Below are 18,599 nucleotides of genomic sequence, written 5' to 3'. Positions count from 1 at the left end.
GATTCTTAGCATGTATTCAGAAGCACTTTCCCCCTCACATTCTGCCATAAACAACAGATGGAAGAAAGGAGTTGGGACAGTAAAAAAAAAAAAAAGTGAAAAGTGTTCCCTCTATTTTGACTAAGTTTAACCAATACTTTTCTCTTTTGTAATATAGTGGGCCCTTCCATTACGCAGGGGATCCATTCCAGGGAATCCTGTGTATGCTTGTGCCCCATTGAAAACACTGGACATGTGCTTGCGGTGCCACACTGTGCGTGCACCGTGAGCATGCACACCATATGTTTTATTGACATGCAGCTTCAGCATAAGCTTGAAGCCATGTATAGTGCGCCTGGGTACGGCACAGGCACACTGTACATCTTTTTCAGAATCGCTGGCTATACATTAGTTTACTATAGTCTTACAGCCCTGTTTCTTGTTAGGGTCCCTTTACTATTAGGTAGCTGTATAAAATACACAGAGGATGGTGCTGTCAGAGCAGGTAAACAATTCTTGTTCAACGCAGCTCAGCAGCATGATATCAGATGCTTTAGAATGTCTCTGCTTTCCATGTCACCCTGCACATTCTGACTATGTGTTTTAGTCAGATTCTTCTAATTCAGTGTCTCAATTTCATAGGCGGAGGAGTTCTATGTGTGCATTTATGCAGCCCGTGAGGGAGACTATGTGCTGTTCTATCATGAGGGTGGCGTAGATGTGGGAGATGTCGATGCTAAAGCCCAGAAGCTGCTGGTGCGCGTGGACGAGAAGCTGCATGAATCTGAAATCAAGAAGCATCTATTGCTGCATGCCCCAAAGGACAAAAGAGAGTAATTCTGAGACACTACTTTATATTATATTACCATTGAATTGTGGGTAGAATCTTTTGGGGGGCAGTTGTACTCACATGACCTGAAGGAGGAGAGATACTAGTGTCAGAGGGTCAGTCTTTACTTTTCCAGTGACCTATTGGGCCACTTCAGTGCACCCAGTAGTACCTGGAAGTGTCATTTCAGATTATTGGGAGTAACTTCTAAATGCTGAAACAATAAGACACCTGTTTGAAGTCATCTGAGAATATCCAAACGGTCTCTGCTGCTTTGCTTTTGTCCAGTGGGAGGTAGTAGCTGAAAAATGCTTCAGAGCTGGCCTGTTCTGTCAAGGAACTTGAAGGAATTGCTTTAGGTGTTGTCTAACACACCAGTACACACCCTGGTCTTTCCTAAGGGAGTTGCTGGTAGAAAGCAGAACAAGCAAGCAAGCACTGCTGATTGATGATGACCTGTGTCCCTTTCTGGCAGCAGCATCCACATGTTTCCTGGTTTAGAGCTGGAGATTTACTTAACAGATTGTTAGCAATAACAAGACTCTGGTAAAAACTGTTTTGCATATACACTTTTTCAGATTCCATGGTACCGTTATTCCCCTTTACACAAGTACAAATAGACAAATAGAGTTAGTTAGTCCTCAAAGTTATATGGCTGCAGAATGTTTATATGCCCCCATACTCAAACAAACTTGTGGCTGCTATCAACTGATTCCTGGGACATCTCACATCCATCTCCCCTCTCTCATTCATTTTGCCACTGAAATTTGGTGGCAGACCACAAGGTTACACAGCAACCAGGGAGTATAATAAAAGAATTTGCATGTGGAGAGGTGTCTGCAAACAGGGAAATGGAGAAGAGGATGAGAGCAGATGGAGACCATGTAATAGCTTCTTTTTCCATGCCAAGATCAAGAGGGAATCTGCTTGCTCATTGGTGATACTACCATTGCTGTCAAAAGCATGAGAGAAAGAAGTTTGGTGGCGGGAGGAAAGATTGTACATGTGTCATCTTCACCATGCAGCAGTCAACCAGTTACCTTACCCCCCCTCCCACTTTAACTTTGGAACTGGAGAGATTATGGCTGTTGAACAGCAGCTGGGGTCCTTGCTTAACCTCTGTAGCTTCAAAGTTGTGAAGGAGATTGGCTGTTCATCATGCTTGGCAGTACCACATTTAGCCATAGCAGTAGTACATTTCTATACCACTTATCAGTGCACTTAAGCATTCCCTAAGCAGTTTACAGTGTGTAAGCTAATTGCCCCAATAGGTTGGGTACTCATTCTAGCGACCTATGGAAGGATGCTAGGCTGAGTTGACCTTGGGATCAAACTCACAAACATGTGGCTGTGAATGGCTGCAGTACAGGCATTTAACCACTGCGCCGCCACGGCTCCCTGGTGAGCATATAAGTGGAATTATTGTAAATCTATCTACACACAGCCTAAATATCAATGAAAAATGGTAGATAAACATCCTCTGTTTCTTTTTGTTATCTCTTTATATCTCAGATGAGGTGAAATGCATATTAGATGACAGTGATAGTTAAAATCTGAGAGGGTTTTTTTTTTTAATTTCTTGATGTGACAGTTCCCTTCTGACATTTTAAAGGCAACGTCTCCTATTTACTGACATTTTAAGATGGACAATAAATGGGCTTCAGGGAGAGACATGGGCAGTGAATGATGCTTTGTCAGACTCTGATTCATCTGAGCCTAGGCTTCTGAGTCATAAGCTAGACCAAAAGCAGACAGGTTGAAGGAGCCCATGACGAAGCTGTATAAAAGGCCAAATATAGAGGGCAAGTTATTTGGTTGCAGTCTGTCTGTTTTAACTATTTTTAACCCACTCTGCATTTTGTATTTTCTTTATGTAGCATCTTGGCAAGCTTTATATCTGGCCTGTTCAACCTGTATGAAGATTTATATTTTACATATTTGGAAATCAATCCACTAGGTAACTCTTCTTTCTGTTACATTTCATTCTGTGAACTGCAGCTCTCAGTAATTCATTATAGTGTGGTGGAAGAGAAAATGAAGATAAATACAAGATCTCTGCTCTAGACAGCCAATATATATTCCCATACACAATTGTTACTGGAGTAATTTTAAATTGGTCCATCGCAAACAGGCAATGTAGGAGGTGCCCATCAATCTTTGAGAATGCTGAAGCAAGTGAACAACCTCTGAGATTAATTTTATGTCAGGTTCTAGCAGACTGCTAAAAACAAAGTCTGCCCAAGCAGTCCTAAAAAGCAACTTTTGAATTTCTACATTTTGTAAATCAAATGAGGGCCACACTAGAAGTGACATTGAACATATTATTGTATCTCATATATAAAATACATCATGACCCTTCACAGTACTGCTTATTTGAAAAAGAAAGGAAACAAACAGGGAAGCCTTGTTTAAAAATCCAACTAGTTTGGCCATGAGAGATCTGGTCATATCAGAATATGCAGCTTCTTCTATTCCTGAGAGTCACTTTATATATTGTATGAATATGGATACAAATGTGTATATGGGCAGTTTCCCTCAATATTATAGTTGCTTCCAGAGCAGGGATGGCTAACTGCGTGGTGACATTTTTCACCTCCTCTACACAAGCTATACCAGCTCTTTTAGGTGCAATAAAAGTGACATCATATTACGTCTGGTTGCTGTTTGCAGAACATGTTGGAGGGGATTTGGAGGACTAAAGTGCTGCATTTGCAGGCAGTTTTGGACTTATTTTGGAGTGAACAATTGGCCCAGTTGTTTTTAAATGATGGGTAGATTCAGTGGCTTTCAGTGGTCTCCAGGAGGACCATAGAATTGGAGCTCAGTGGCTGCACTTTCTCCACCCTTCCTCAAGAGTATTGTTGCCTACTACTCTTATAATCCCATAGGCTATTCCATAATGATACAGAGAGCTATATAGACTTGCATGAATTTGTGGTATCTCGCATGATGATTGATAGGTAAAGGGCTCTCATTTTTTATTGCACAGATTATAATCACTGTGGGGAGCTGTTGTTAGCCCTGATTTCCCAGTAGTGGGTATATGCATGGTTTGTAGGAAGGTTCAGCCAACAGAAAAGACGTACATTTGACTCACTTTTCCATGTAATTCCCTGAATGCTCTGTGTTATCTTGGTGTTCTCTCCACTGAGCTGGAGAGTTTTTATGTTTTTATGCTTCATCTTCTTCTCCCTCTATATCTAGTACCAGTTTCATGACACTGTAAAATTCCACATCACAGCCAATGAACAGCATGTGATTCCAAATGTACAAACAGGATTAGTATCAAACAACCAAAACCAACTCCACTTTGGTTACATATAGTATATAATATTAGTTATAAATTGTTTGTAGGGAGGTTAACTTTGTCTAACTTTGTTGTCAAGGGAAAGAAAGATCTGTTATACAGTATATAATATTAGTTATAAATAGAATATATATGTATAGTGTTAAGGGAAAGAAAGATATGTTATACAGTCTATAACATTAGTTATAAATAGAATATATATATAAAATACATATTCTATTCATAACTAATATTAAATACTGTATAACATATCTTTCTTTCCCTTGACGACAAAATTAGACAAAGTTAGTTCCTTAAAGTTATATGACTGCAGAATATTTACTTGCTCTCATCCTCAAACTTGTGGCTTCATAATACTCTGCTTTTCACCTGGGACATCTCACATCCATCTCACCTCTCTTATCCATTTTGTCACTTAAATTTGGTGGCAAACCTCAAGGTCAAACAGCGACCAGGGAGCATAATATTGTAAAACAGACATTTTTTCCCTTCTGTCTCACCTCTCCCAAAATTTTCTCTGTCATGCATATTTTTTTGCACAAAATTGTTAGTGATTGAAATGATAAGCAGCTATAGGTGATGAGACAGGTTTGAAGGGGATATAGAAAACATGAAAAGGGAAAGGATGTGTTCGTTAAGAAAAATAATGTACACATAGACCAAAGAAATAATGTACATTTTGCATTGGTAGATTATGTATCTCTTGCAAAGACAAGTGAGCTGAATGCATCTCTTACTTATTTGGAACACCTGCCCTAAACCAGTCTTACACAAATCTACTGTCAAATCATTTGACAGATTTTAAAGTTAGTACTTTTTATACTGTGCGCCAGGGCATGCTAATTTGGTTCAGTTTATGCAGTAATCCCAATATCATGTGAGCCCAAAGTAGCCATCAAAAGAATCTCAGTATGATTTACAATTCGGATTGCGCCTCTTTTCCTGGGGTTGGATAGATGAGTCTAATTTCATTCTGTGTTAATTTTGCTTATCTTCACTCATAACAGCTTTTTTCTCCATCAATCTGCAATTTAAAAAATACACACAGAGAAATTATTGTATATATCCATTATACCCTGAATATACATATTTGAGCCAAGAACTGTATCACAAAATTTTGAGAACCCAAACACTGAAGGGAATTGTTCCCATCCTTATAATTCAGGGAATATGAATCAGGTTTCATCACATTGAAATACAGATACCTGGGATATTCATGTCATGAAAACATGTAATACAAAAAGCATCTGAGCATGAGGTTCATGAATTGTTGTTGTGGGGTTGTTGTTTTTAATCAGTTAGCTCCTGCTGGGAAAATAGTTCATGCTTATCTGTTTTTCCCCCTTTCCTCCCCTTGCTTTCAAATGAAGTTGTAACTGTGGATGGCGTTTATGTACTAGACCTGGCTGCAAAGATTGATGCAACAGCTGACTACATCTGCAAAGTGAAATGGGGTGATGTAGACTTCCCCCCTCCCTTTGGAAGAGAAGCTTACCCAGAGGCAAGTGAAAAGTTCTTTTTGATATGTTGCCAGTGCTACAGTTGATGCACCTTATCCATGGATTCTTTACCACAAATGCAAGCATCCACAACATGAAAATATTAAGAAAATATATAAATTACAAAAAACAAAGCTAATGTTGCCATTTTATGTAGCGGACACCATTTAACTCTCCATTGTATTTAATGGGACTTGACCATCCATGGATTTTGGTATCCATGGAGGGGGGCCTGGAACCAAACTGCAGCAGATATCAAAGGCCCACTGTAGATAACTCAGTACCTTCCAGATTTTGAGCTGCAATTCCCATTATTCTTGACCATTAGCCATTCTGATTAGGCTTACAGGAACTGCAGATAAAACATCTGGAGGGCACCAGAATGCTTATCCCTAAAGCACTTGAATGTGGATCCATGGGTAGTGTCACACCAGGGCTAGAGAAACTCTGATTCAGATCCCCACATCGATTAATGTCACGAAGTGACCTTGGGCTAGTCACCACTTCTCAGCCTAACCTACCTCACTGGGTTGTTGCAAGGTAAAATGGGTGAAGATAACCACAGTTGCTGCCTAAAGCTCCTCCAAGGAAAGACTGAATATAAAATAATAAACAAGTTGTTCTTCCTATAACGCAGTTGGTATAAAAGCTTTCATACTATTATTGAGTTTTAGAGATAAGTTTTCGTATCCTTTATTTTCCAGCAAAGGTCAGCCTATTTGCATGTATCTGTGCAATTTATTTTGCTATATTAGTTCTTGGGAGAGCAAAACAGAAGAAATTTCTGGTGTTAACAAACTGCAGGCCATCTCAGAAAACAAGTGTCTATTCAGAAAGCCGAGTCTCTGGAAAATATGTATTGATTACTTCCCTTATTCAAGTGAGTACTACCCAAGGGGGAAACAAGTTTAGTTTGAACTAAGACTCTGGGAGACCCGGCTTAAATCCTTGCTCAGCTGTTGAAACCAACTGGGTGACCTTGGGAAAGTCTTACTCTCAACCTTGGAGGAAGGCAAAGTCTGAACAAATCTTGCCAAGAAAACCCTATGATAGGGTTGCCATAAGTCAGAAATGACTTGAAGGCACACAACAACAAGAAACTCCACCCTTAGTGGGAAGGACAGCAAATCGTGGAAGAAGAATGCCATATATTCTCAGCAGTGTTTTGGGGTATGAAGTATAAAGGCTTGAGGTGATAAAATGGATTATACCATTCCAAGCTTTAGACAGAATCATACATACAACAGAATCATGTTGCTAGGTCTAACTTCACTGGATCCATTGGATTAGTGAGATTGACCCACAATTTAGCGTTTGATTTTGTGGGACCTAGTCTAGTTGAACTGGCCAAGAGGATTCAGGCCATTGCATAGCTTCTTTGCATTAAAAATACAAATTCCCAGAAATGGAAGCATAGCAGAATAAGGAGCAAGCTAGACCAACACCTTTCCTACTTGTGTGCTAGGTTTTGGCTTCCTCTTGTACAGAATACAGACCTGGAAATATGCAGAACTTGGAAACATTACTTTTGGATTACAACTTCCAGAAACCCCACCTAGCAAGGACTTTAGAGATTCTGGAAATTGTTGTCTTAATTTTTTCAAGGATCTGGGAATGTGTACTGGTGACTTCAGTTATTCATGTGAAAACAGCCAAAGGAGAAATAGAGAGTAAGTACTGTTGGCAGTATTTACTCCCTTCCCATGCAGATGTTGTAATAGGTGGGTCATGAGGAAAGCTTCCCATGTACTTTCAAAGGTTTTGGGGACTCTTTGGATGCATCAGTTACCAATCCAGTAGCCACCCGCTCTACGCGGCTTCTGAATTTTCTTGGCTGAGACAGAACTGAAATATGAGTAAGTAACCAGGGCTGTCTGGAAGTCTGTATTTTCTTCAAAACAGCTCATTACTGTTCACCCAAAATATGCATGTCTCCAGTGCTCTGCAAGATATCACCAGCAGCTGTCTAGTGCTCTGGCATCTTTAGAAATATAATAATTATAATGATATACAAATAAGGTAGGCCGTCTGTTCTTTTTTAAAATGTATTTTAGCCAAGAAATCCATTTAGATGATTCCTCACCCCACTGCCTTTTCTCTCCTTTCCCCACCCGCATGGTTATGGCTCAAGTGCTGACACTTAACTCAATTTGGCAAGGTTTCTAATGGATGAGTTTTAATTTCAGCCTCACTGAGTCATCCTCCATGCCAAGTGCTAATGAAGACTCTTAGACTTCCTGTACTTCTGAAGCATTCTAATGAATATGGGCTTGGCCTCTGGGAACTCACAAGCCAGTCTTGGCAGATGCCTGTACACTTACTCAATAACTATATTGGCCCATTTCTGTTTCTACACATTTTGTGATTGAACATGAGTTGTATTTTGGTCTCTTAGTGTTTTTTGTTGTTGTTTGTGTGTTTGTTTATTTTTGTGGTGACTGGAGAGCACTGAAGACAATAAACAGCAGCACCTCTGTTTTTATTGCCTTCTTGCCACCCTCAAACACAGACACTTTTGATATTTTATAGCTGTGTTTGGATCCTAGATAGTCTTGCTTTTTTCCTCTTTTCCTTTAGTTTGCATCTGCAGTGAATCTTCAAACTAGTTTGAAATCATTAGTTGTTATTTATTAGAATACTAAAGCACCATTTCTGTAGATTACTAAGGTGGTAGTAGTTCAGTTCATCTTTATTACGATCACAGACCAACACATACTAAGGTGGTTGTGTGCTGAGTGTTAACACTGGAAGGTGAGAGACCCAACACCTGGGTTAAATAATACAGATTAAATGGGGGAATTTACTGCAGAAAATTGGTGAAGGAATTGAAGATAACTGCCTCTGCCCCCACTCCCAGATTCCCTATTCGCATATGCCACCCATGAGCAGGGTGTGCCTTGGCTTTTTTATTTTAATTGCCAAATTACAATTTCATTTGCCAAATGGCTGGGGCAGGTAAGACTCATTTTCACTCTCCTGGAGCACCCCAGCTTAGTCTTTCAAGGGTGTAGTGTGTCACCCTGAAAAATGCTGATCTGTGATTCTAATGCTGTTGGGGGTCTTCTCGACAGGAAGCCTACATTGCTGATTTAGATGCCAAGAGTGGAGCCAGCTTAAAGTTGACGATCCTGAATCCCAAGGGCCGAATTTGGACCATGGTAGCTGGAGGTGGTGCATCTGTGGTATACAGGTATGGAGCATAGGATGTTGAGGAAGTTGTGTGGCATCTGCACAGTATGGGGGCAAATGGGATCCAATGTAGCAGCAGGAGGAAGAAACTTCCGGACTTGAAAACATTACCTCTTGGGATGATTTGGCAGTCTGTGGTTTATTTTTTCAATTCTTTTTTAAAATAGATTTCTAATCTTTATGGCAAAAACATGTAATGAGAGTTCACAAAAGCTTGTTTCCAAAGTCTGGTGGAAAACCTTCCATGGCTTGTATGGTTCTACCGTGGAAACATCATAGTTCCTGATGTTTGGAAGGAATACTGTGCTCAGCTCGGCTACACACACTTATTTTCTTTACTTTCTTACGAAACCTTAATTTTAAACTTTGAGTATACCATATATAACCTTAATTTTAAACTTTGAGTACCATATATACTTAACTATAAATCGATCTCATGTATAAGTTGAGGTTTGGGGGGCAAAATTAAGAATTTTTATATGGCCCATGGATAAGTTGAGAGTAAAACCTACAGGCATGTAACAAAGGAGCCAAAGGATGAAGCAGAGGAAAACAGTGCCAAAGAACTTGTCAGCAGGCATAACTGTTTGTGCTCACACTAAAGGCAAGGTGCATGAGAGCAGAGTGGGGTCAGTGCTTCCAAAATAGATTACGCTTTTGCCTTTCACCAGGGGATGGTTCCTTTTTTTATAGGTGTTAAAGTACAGCTCTTACATTGACCCCTGGATAAGTCAACTCAGGTTTTTTGGGTCAATTTTTTGACCACAATTTCTAGATTTTTACATTAGTATATACCTTAATTTGTATGTAAAATAAAGCTATATGTGTGCATATATTTAATTGTCAGATTCTTCTAATTTCTATCTCAACTGGTCCCTGTCTCCCTGCAAATTGCAACCTACCTACTCCCAGCTATTGGCTGAGGGCTCTGTTGTGGAATGTTTGCAAACATTTTAATGGCTGCAGTAGAATTTTCTGACACTAAATAAATGTTGATTCTTGGTTGGTGTTCTTGCTTGTACTCTGTTCTTTATCATACACAATAGTAGAATAAAGCCTAATTCTTCCTTTACCTTCCAGGAGGGCTTGTGACCATCCTTGGCTCTGCAAGTTAAGCCTTCTAATATTATTTGTTGCCTGTTATTTGATGTTTTTAACCTGTTGTTTGCTTATTTTATTAGCTTGCATTACTATCTACTGTTATATGCATTTCTTATTTTTAGATTGTACGCCACTGGCAGGTTTTATTATTTTTATTGATTTTATCCATTCTCTGTACAGTGCTGTGCAAATTTACAGCACTTTATAAATAAAATGTAATAATAATAATAATAATAATAATAATAATAATTTGTGTATTTTCTACTTAGTGACACCATCTGTGACCTTGGTGGAGTGAATGAACTGGCTAACTATGGTGAATACTCTGGCGCTCCCAGTGAACAGCAGACCTATGACTATGCCAAGACCATCCTTTCCCTCATGACACGGGAAAAGCACCCAGAAGGTAGCAGAGGTTATCTGGGCTAAGGAAAAAACTGCAACATTACTAGTAATGTAGTCCTGTAGTCTTCATGTGGGTACCTGTGGGTTGGACACCGCAGTCTTCATCCCTCTGGCTTTCATCAGTTGGCTGGGTTTGCCAGGGGCCAGAAATGATGCTGCTGCAAACTATGAGAGGATTGAGGACTGGCCCAGGCAACACTCCCAGTCCCACTAATTCTTTGCAAGATCTTAGCCACAGGTAGACCCTATGGGACAATGGTGGATAACTGTCTGGGGTTAGTGGCTGTGTTGGCCTCCAGGGGATCTGGAGGACTGCCTTCACTGCCCCCCCCCCCACCAAATTATTTTGACTCCCAATGCACACATCTCCCAGGAGGCAATTTCAATGTTTTTGGCCCTTTCTAAACTTCTAGTCCATTTTAGGACCAGAAGAGGCCTTTTCCAACAGGAAGTGACTTAGAAATTGACTTCTGAGCACTACTTTTTAAAAATGTTTAAACTTCTCCCTAAAAGAGCCAAAGAGTGATAAATTGCCTCTTACACACCCTAAGGGACATTGGGAGGGATTTTCAGGGGCCTACACTTTCTTTCTCCCATCATAGGACTTCCAATCTCACACCTCTCCACCACCTTCTTCCCATATAGCTGTAGAACATCCTATTGTTGTCTGACTGCTTCAAAGGAGCACTGGGGTGTGAGTGGTCACTGATTTGTTATCTGAGGAAATTTGTTATCTGAGGAAATCCACTTCCCATGACATTGGTTACTGATGGGGAATGACTGAGTTGTTCAAAGACTGCCAAAATGAGGGGGGGGGGGGGAGAATCGCCCTGCCCCCAGACATCTAACTAGATAGATGGAAGGCCTAGGTTTATACTTAAGAATATTTCTTACAAAAGTTTGTAACCCTCCCTTTTGGGTTTTTTGCTCCACAAGGTAAAATCCTGATCATTGGAGGAAGCATTGCTAATTTTACAAACGTGGCTGCCACATTTAAGGTAAATAGTCTTGGAAAGAAGGATGTTCTGAAAATATGGATTTCAAAATGGATTGAATCAAACATTGATAATTAGTGTCTGTGCAAGTGCCTTGAAAATGTGTTTTTTATCCAGGGCAAAAGTTGCATCTGTGTAAAGAGATGCAGATATTACCGTAGTAAAGAACCTAAATGTGTGGAGGTGATTTTATGTTTTATCTTCTATCCTATCCTCATAGTGGCCATGCGTTGTCCAAGTTAGTCAGTATATGTTTGGCCATAGCAAACAAAATGCCAGTGGTGTGAATATCAATGATGTAGAAATCCTCTTTTGCTGATGAGACATGGAAATATTCTATCTAGGCAGAAACTGGAAACATTCATTTATTTTTTTTGAACTACTGTTCTGAAAAATGAACATACTATCCTACAGGTAGAGCTTGGAATCAACATGCCATCCTATAGCCAAGGGTAAGGCTCACACAGCCCTCCACATATTGCTGGACTGCAGCTCCCATCAGCACTAGCCAGAATAGCTGATGGTTAAGAGTTGGTGATCCACCATTTAGAGGGCCAATTACTCCTACGTCTGCAGTACGCAAAGCTTGGAAGAGTTCCTTTTTAGGGCTGCTGCTCCAAGCATTCCCCAGTCAACATGGCTGGTGGGAAAGTCTGAGAGTTGTACTTCAAGAAAAGGAACTTTACCATGCTCTGTCTAAAGAACTAGCCAAGAAGATGTAATAAGGCAAACTCTTGCTTTTGTGCATTCCTTCCAAGCTAGCACTGAAGCCTGGAGCAGAGCTTCCGCTTGAAAGTTTTTCAGGTGTTCCTTGTTCAAGGCTTTGGAGTACTGAGCAGATTGTTGTATGCAACTCCAGAAGTGAAGCACACAGTGCTGTGTAGAGTAGAGCACAAAACCTTCTTTCAGTTTAAAGATTAGACAGTATGCATCCACTGAACTTAGCAATTCAGGCCAACTGTGTTGATTGAGACAATAAGGAGTCATTTAACTATTTGAGAAAGTAGTCACTGAAGCTCAGCATTACATCCACCACTCAGTACTTGAAGGAGTAAAAAGGTAATGCTGGTAATAACCTTATGGTGAGAGAATACAGACAGGGATGGAGAACCTGTGACTGTCCAGATGTTATTGGACTTCAACTCCCTCCAGCTTCAGACAACATGGCCAGTGGTCAGGAAGGATAGGAGTTAACAACATTAGAAGAACCACAGGTTGTCCCACTCCATCGTCGTCATCATCATCATCATCATCATCATCATCATCATCATCATCATCATCTCACTCAGAAACAGAACATATTTTGGGGGGTTAAGTGCAAGCCCCAAGTGTTCAGCTGTTCTTCTGTTTTTGAAACATGTTTTAAGCAAACAATTACATGTTTTGCAACAGTTTTCTAAGAACATTCAGGAGAAATGCTGAGAATTCTCTCTCGGCATCGGTAGCAGCACAGAAATTTGGTTCCCAATGTTCTTTGTTGGGTGGGGAGGGGAGAAGGACCATGAGGGTTAAACTGATGTTAAGTTCTTTTTGTAGACCTTCTCTTTAAAAGGAAACAAACATGAAATAAAATTGGAAGGTGCATACATGCTTGGACAATGGGGGATAAAATAAATAGTGTGTGTGTGTGTGTGTGTGAGAGAGAGAGAGAGAGAGAGAGAGATTGTTGTTATTGTTAACCTTTTTATTTTTTTCAGGGCATTGTTAGAGCCATTAAGGATTATCAAGGACCTCTGAAAGAACACGAAGTGAGGATCTTTGTCAGGAGAGGAGGACCAAACTATCAGGAAGGTTTACGTGTCATGGGGGAAGTAGGTAAGGAGATTCTGAATAATTAATTCTGGTTTTTTCCTTACATGGGAGTATTTGCTTTCATTTATTTCTTCTATAAATTGGAGTGTTCAGCCTAATCAAAGAGATGGACAGCTGTCAACATGGCACCAACCTTCCTCCCAGGGCTTCCCTTCTGCATCCCAGCAAGGGAAATATAAAGAACTCCATTCATCCAGGACCCTCCTGCTCCTGCTTCTACATAGGCTAATTTGTCACATGTGAGCCTATATGCAGCCTAAATATTTTTGAGCATTTTCCCCAGTGTGAGCTGTAAAAGATGCTGTAACAGAAATTCAGAATGTTCATCTTTAAGGCCATGTGTGAGGGAACAATTGTAAGTGAAAAGGCTATGCCAAAGTGTCCTCTTCAAACTGGGAAGGAAAAAAAAACAATGGTCACAGCCTTTCTCTTAGTGGCTGCCATGCCATTAAGTCAAGAAATTCTCCAGTGCTTGCTGATTTCAAATTATAAACTTAGATTAGAATAACAAAACCAAATAACAAAAAACAGCTGTGGCCAAGGCTACTCTCTAGCAGGCAAAGTGTTTGTATGACCTCCACGTCTGAGCTCTCTGCAATTTTGATGAGCAGCAATGAAAGGTATAAATATCTCTGACATCTGTCAGGGCATGATGTGACGAGTCTGTTCAACAATTCTTCAGATGCAGAATGTCTATGACAAGAGAGGGAACACTGAATATAGTGCACACCACCTAGTAAAATTATATTTAGGTAATGCTCAAGGAAGAAATGGCTTACATTTTGGATCCTATTAATCACTTCCAAAACTTGTTTTGCAGTGTTACATCTGTATCAGATGCCATTGAAGAAAGCAACTAATTCAGAGCATGGAATGTAATTTTTAAAAATAATTACTATTATGGTTCCCAACTTGCCCACACAATTGTTATTTATTATACAGTTGTTTTCCTTCTTTAAAAGTAACTCTTGTCTTTTTCCTAAAAAGTAACAGAAACGGATACTTATAGTTGCTTTTTAAATATCTGAATACCAAAAACTGCCAGCCTACTGTGTGAAACTTCTGTCCACCTTGTCATCAACCACAACAAAGTACAAGACAGCATCACAAAATACAGCATGAGTCAATACTTGAATCATGTGATAGTTCTTAGTTCTCTTCTACTATTTTATGAGGTCACACTCCTGTAACTAGCACGTTACAGTTACATCTCAGAAGAAATAACATTATTTCTTATCAGTTTACAGTCAGAATGTAATCAAGGTATAGTCAAAATGTAATTTACAATAGTTATACCTTGTTATTGGGGGTAACATTACTTTGTTGTTATTGTGTGCCTTCTAGTCCTTTCCGATTTAAGGTGACCCTAAGCTGAACCTGTCACGAGCTTTTCTTGGCAAAATTAGTTCATAATGGGTTTGCCTTTGCCTTTCTCTGAGGCTGAGAGAGTGTGACATGCCCAAGGCCACCCAGTGGATTTCCATGACCAAATGGGGATTTGAACCAGAGTTGTACTTAACATTCGGACCACTATACAACACTGACCTCAGATAGCATTACATTACTTACAAATATTATTTGGAGCTAGCTGTTTCCAATTCTGGTTAATTAACTCCCTTTCAGATTTATTTCCATCTGTATTATGTTACACTCAATAACAGTGAGAGAGCTTTCAGCACCCAGTTGGCTATGGCCAAGGACAATGCTCAGTTGCCTATCAAACAAATGAACTTTGAGTTTTTGTGAGAGGAAGGAGAGATTATACCACTGGTTCAGATGATATTATAATGAGACAGAGAAGGCCAGAGACACAGAAAAGCTAAGAGACTAGGTGTTCTGAGGCCAGAAAACTGAAGGAACAGTACAGAGAATGGAAACGTACTGAAAAAGGAAGTGGAGGATGGGGTTTGAGGAAAAGGGTGGACTTTGAGTGGGAAAGGGGACAAGTTGGAGAGGGAACCTTGACGAAATTCGTTGCTAAACTGAAGCTCATGGCTGCTACAATTATGTATTTCAACAGAATCTTAGATTGGGTAAGATGATACATGTGTTTTTCTAGTTACCAAGCCTCATACTTAATGATACCAAGCAGCTACAGTAGGCAGTTTTTCATTTTTCCAGCACTGCAAAAGGAACTGAGTGTGCTGCACAGCCAAGACGATAACTAAGGGCCTGAACAGACCAGCCGAAATAAAGCTGCTTTGGGTCACTTTGGAGGTATGCTGTTTAAATGACACATGCATCTTAAGAGGCCAGAAGCTGTGGCAAAGCTGCGCTCCAGTCCTTAGGACCAGAGAGTGGCTTTGGTGCGGCTTCCGTCCTCTTAGGATGCATGCATAATTGAAACAGCATACCCCCAAAGTGACCCGGAGCAGCTTTATTTTGGCCGGTCTGTTTGGGCCCTAAGTTTAAACAGCTTAAGTGATCACTCCTATCCTTGCTATCAAAACCTTTGTCTATTGGTAAATTTTCATGGCATTAAGTCTATTGTCCCTCCCTGCTAGATATTGGAAAGTTACTCTTTTGGAATACAGCTCCCAGAATTCCTCAACATCATCTCCTCTAGCCATATGCTTTATAGGAACATGTAGGATTCTGAGAACTGCAGTCCAAAAACAGCTTTTTGAAATTCTGCTTCCACCCCCACCCCCAATTCTCTTTTCTAGCAGTTCTTTGCCAATAGAGAACGTACTGGGAATCCTATCAGTGTGCTCTGAGATAATGTGGGATCCATTTCCCAGCTGGATCTAGATTGAGCCTGATCCACCATTATTCTCTTTGCATATAGGAAAAACAACTGGTATTCCCATTCATGTCTTTGGTACGGAGACCCACATGACTGCAATTGTTGGTATGGCTCTGGGACACCGGCCCATTCCAAACCAGCCACCCACTGCAGCCCACACTGCAAACTTCCTCCTTAATGCCAGTGGCAGCTCTTCGGTAAGTCAATTTTAGCCTTTCCTATAGCAGATGCCAGGGAGGAGAGTCCCAGGTCTCTTTCACACTACACAGTTATATTACTTGCAGACTTTTATAACTGCCGTGGCTGTGCCCTGCAGAATGCTAGGATTTCTAGTTTGGCAAGGTACATAGAGTTCTCTGACAGAGAGTATTAGTGTCTCAGCAAACTACAAATTCCAGAGTTCCATATGATTAAGGTTGCCATGTTGAAAACTGGGGATGGTTCCTGTTAAAACAGGTGTGGTTCTCCATTCCTGTCTTAAAATTGAAGGATTGAAGGTCCTGCCACTTGTCAGATAGACTCTGTCTTTATCAACTTCTGGTCATCTGAGTGCCCAACTCATGGCTAAATCAGACAGGCTAAAGTTAACATCAACATTCTCCTAAAGCTTTCTTAAGCACTGGAATCGCAGGACATTTACATGGAAAATGAACAAGTTCTTTGGTACTTTTAAGCTATTTGTTATATGTAGATATATAGATTTACAGAGAAATGCATTCCCCTTTAGAAAGAAACACAAGCATGTCAATGTCTGGGCACTGAGTTTCATTACATTACATTGTGTGTAAGACATCATACATTCACATCATATGGCTGCTATCCAGATGTTACACCTTTCATAAAGACTGCTTTCATCTTTCTATTCAGCTCTTGAATAGGTTTGGTAGTAATTAACCCATATAATTACTTGATAGTAATTAACATATATATTCCTAAAGCATTTAACAGTCTTTTATCCACTGGCATAACTGGATTCCTTCCATGGTTTTTAGAGTATCTGTTAAGACATTATACAAACATTTCATAAAGGTTTTACATGTACAGAATTTTGTCCCTTATGCCACATTCATAGCAAACTTAACAATATCTCTAGTAGTGCATTCAGATATTCATTTTTATTTGTCGAGGGACTGCACATCTCTAACAGATTGTGTGACTACATAGGCATTGAAGGATTAATCTGCTTGAGCATTGTCAAATCTTAACATGCTAACTTTCTTTGTGGAGTAGGTGGAGGAGACAGTAATTTTGTATGGAAGAAAATTCAGTCATGGAATCCTCCTGTCTATAGTCTGTAGTGAATACAACCCAGAAATTCTGTCCATCTCCATGAAAACAAAGGCTTTGTTGATAAGAAAGGAGAGAAAACCAACCCAAGGGATTTTTCTGCCTTCTAGAGCTTTGGTGCTCTACGTAGCTGGCTTCTGTCTCTCTGTTACTTAAAGCAGCACAGTAGCACAAGCAAAATAACTGAATATATGCAACATTGCTTAACATGCATGGTTCATAGTTTTTGCAAATTGTATTATATTTTAATTTTAAATAATGGCTGGCGTCCTGTTAGGGAATTATGATGGCATAAGTTGGACTTTCTTCATCACAAATCACTTTTGGATTGTGCAACAACTAAAATCCTTCCAAAATCTATGCTGTATGCAATATAGCCTTCCTAAACCTGACTCTCTCAACTCTAATCTTCACTCATTAACACCACTCTGCAATCTTCTGACCCAACTGTCAACCACCAGTCCCCTTCAAATCCTTTCAAATGTTCCACCATTCTCAACATTCCTTTAGCTCACCTGCTCCCACCAGCTTCTACTTGATTATCTCTGTAGTCTAATCCACATTGCAGAATTAATACAGTTTGACACTGCTTTAATTACCATGACTCAATATAATGAAATTTGTAGTTTTGTAAGGTATTTAGACTTCTCTGTCAGAGAGCTCTGATGCCACAACAAATACACATCCCAGGATGCCATTGGATAAAACCATGACAGTTAAAGCAGTGTCAAACTGCATTATTTCTGCAGTCCAGATTAGACCTATTACACAGTACATACATAACCAAATTATCTTATTACATAAAATAACATTTTCCACCAAGAGTCCATGTTAGACCTGCCCAGTGCTGAAGGTCCCTGTAGATTTCCAGCTACAGGAATATAGCTGGACATGTCTCCAGCTGTCCCCTCTCATTGTTCTCCGACAACATGGGAAAGGCTATGTTAAGGGGGGGCTGCACTGCTTATTAGATAAATTGTGGGGGAGGCAGGATGAAGCTACAGAATTGTATGATATACATACATCTCTGGATGGTGCATCCCAGCCAAAATGTCATTGTGTTGTCTTGAACATGCAGAAGTAACATTATGGAAATTTCACATTTCTTTGTAGATAGGCACTAGAGTTTTTATTTGTTTTGTAGGCTACATGTCTGTAGCATACATGCCAAGAGCTCAGGAAAGTTAGGGCCTGAACGGACAGGGCAAAATAAAGCTGCTTCGGCTCACTTTGGAGGTATCCTGTTTAAATGATGCATGTATCTTAAGAGGCCGGACGCTGCGCCCAAACCATGGTCCAGTCCTAAGGACTGGAGCACAGCTTTGGTGCAGTCTCTGGCCTCTTAAGATGCATGTGTCATTTAAACAGCATACCTCCAAAGTGACCCAAAGCAGCTTTATTTGGCCTGTCTGTTCGGGCCCCTAGTTTTCTGAACTACAGCCCAAAGAAT

The 18,599-nt window shown here is 40.1% G+C and overlaps 1 protein-coding gene across 2 annotated transcripts in view; it reads left to right on the top strand.

The window, feature by feature from the left end:
• Positions 1-18,599, top strand: part of LOC149309215 (ATP-citrate synthase) — a 68,531-nt gene that overhangs the window by 24,966 nt on the left and 24,966 nt on the right. For both annotated transcript variants that reach the window (XM_089531981.1, XM_089531980.1), the window contains exons 5-12: positions 622-812; positions 2,686-2,765; positions 5,486-5,616; positions 8,686-8,804; positions 10,174-10,310; positions 11,246-11,307; positions 13,002-13,119; positions 15,905-16,059. In XM_089531981.1, coding sequence (XP_089388107.1) covers positions 622-812; positions 2,686-2,765; positions 5,486-5,616; positions 8,686-8,804; positions 10,174-10,310; positions 11,246-11,307; positions 13,002-13,119; positions 15,905-16,059 — 993 coding nt within the window. The remainder of the gene's footprint in view (positions 1-621; positions 813-2,685; positions 2,766-5,485; positions 5,617-8,685; positions 8,805-10,173; positions 10,311-11,245; positions 11,308-13,001; positions 13,120-15,904; positions 16,060-18,599) is intronic.

This window comes from Sceloporus occidentalis, unplaced genomic scaffold (assembly GCF_023333645.1).
Source record: "Sceloporus occidentalis isolate IW3139 unplaced genomic scaffold, rSceOcc1.0.p SCAF_7, whole genome shotgun sequence".
Classification (NCBI taxonomy): Eukaryota; Metazoa; Chordata; class Lepidosauria; order Squamata; family Phrynosomatidae; genus Sceloporus; species Sceloporus occidentalis.
This window is presented reverse-complemented; position numbering and strand designations above follow the sequence as displayed.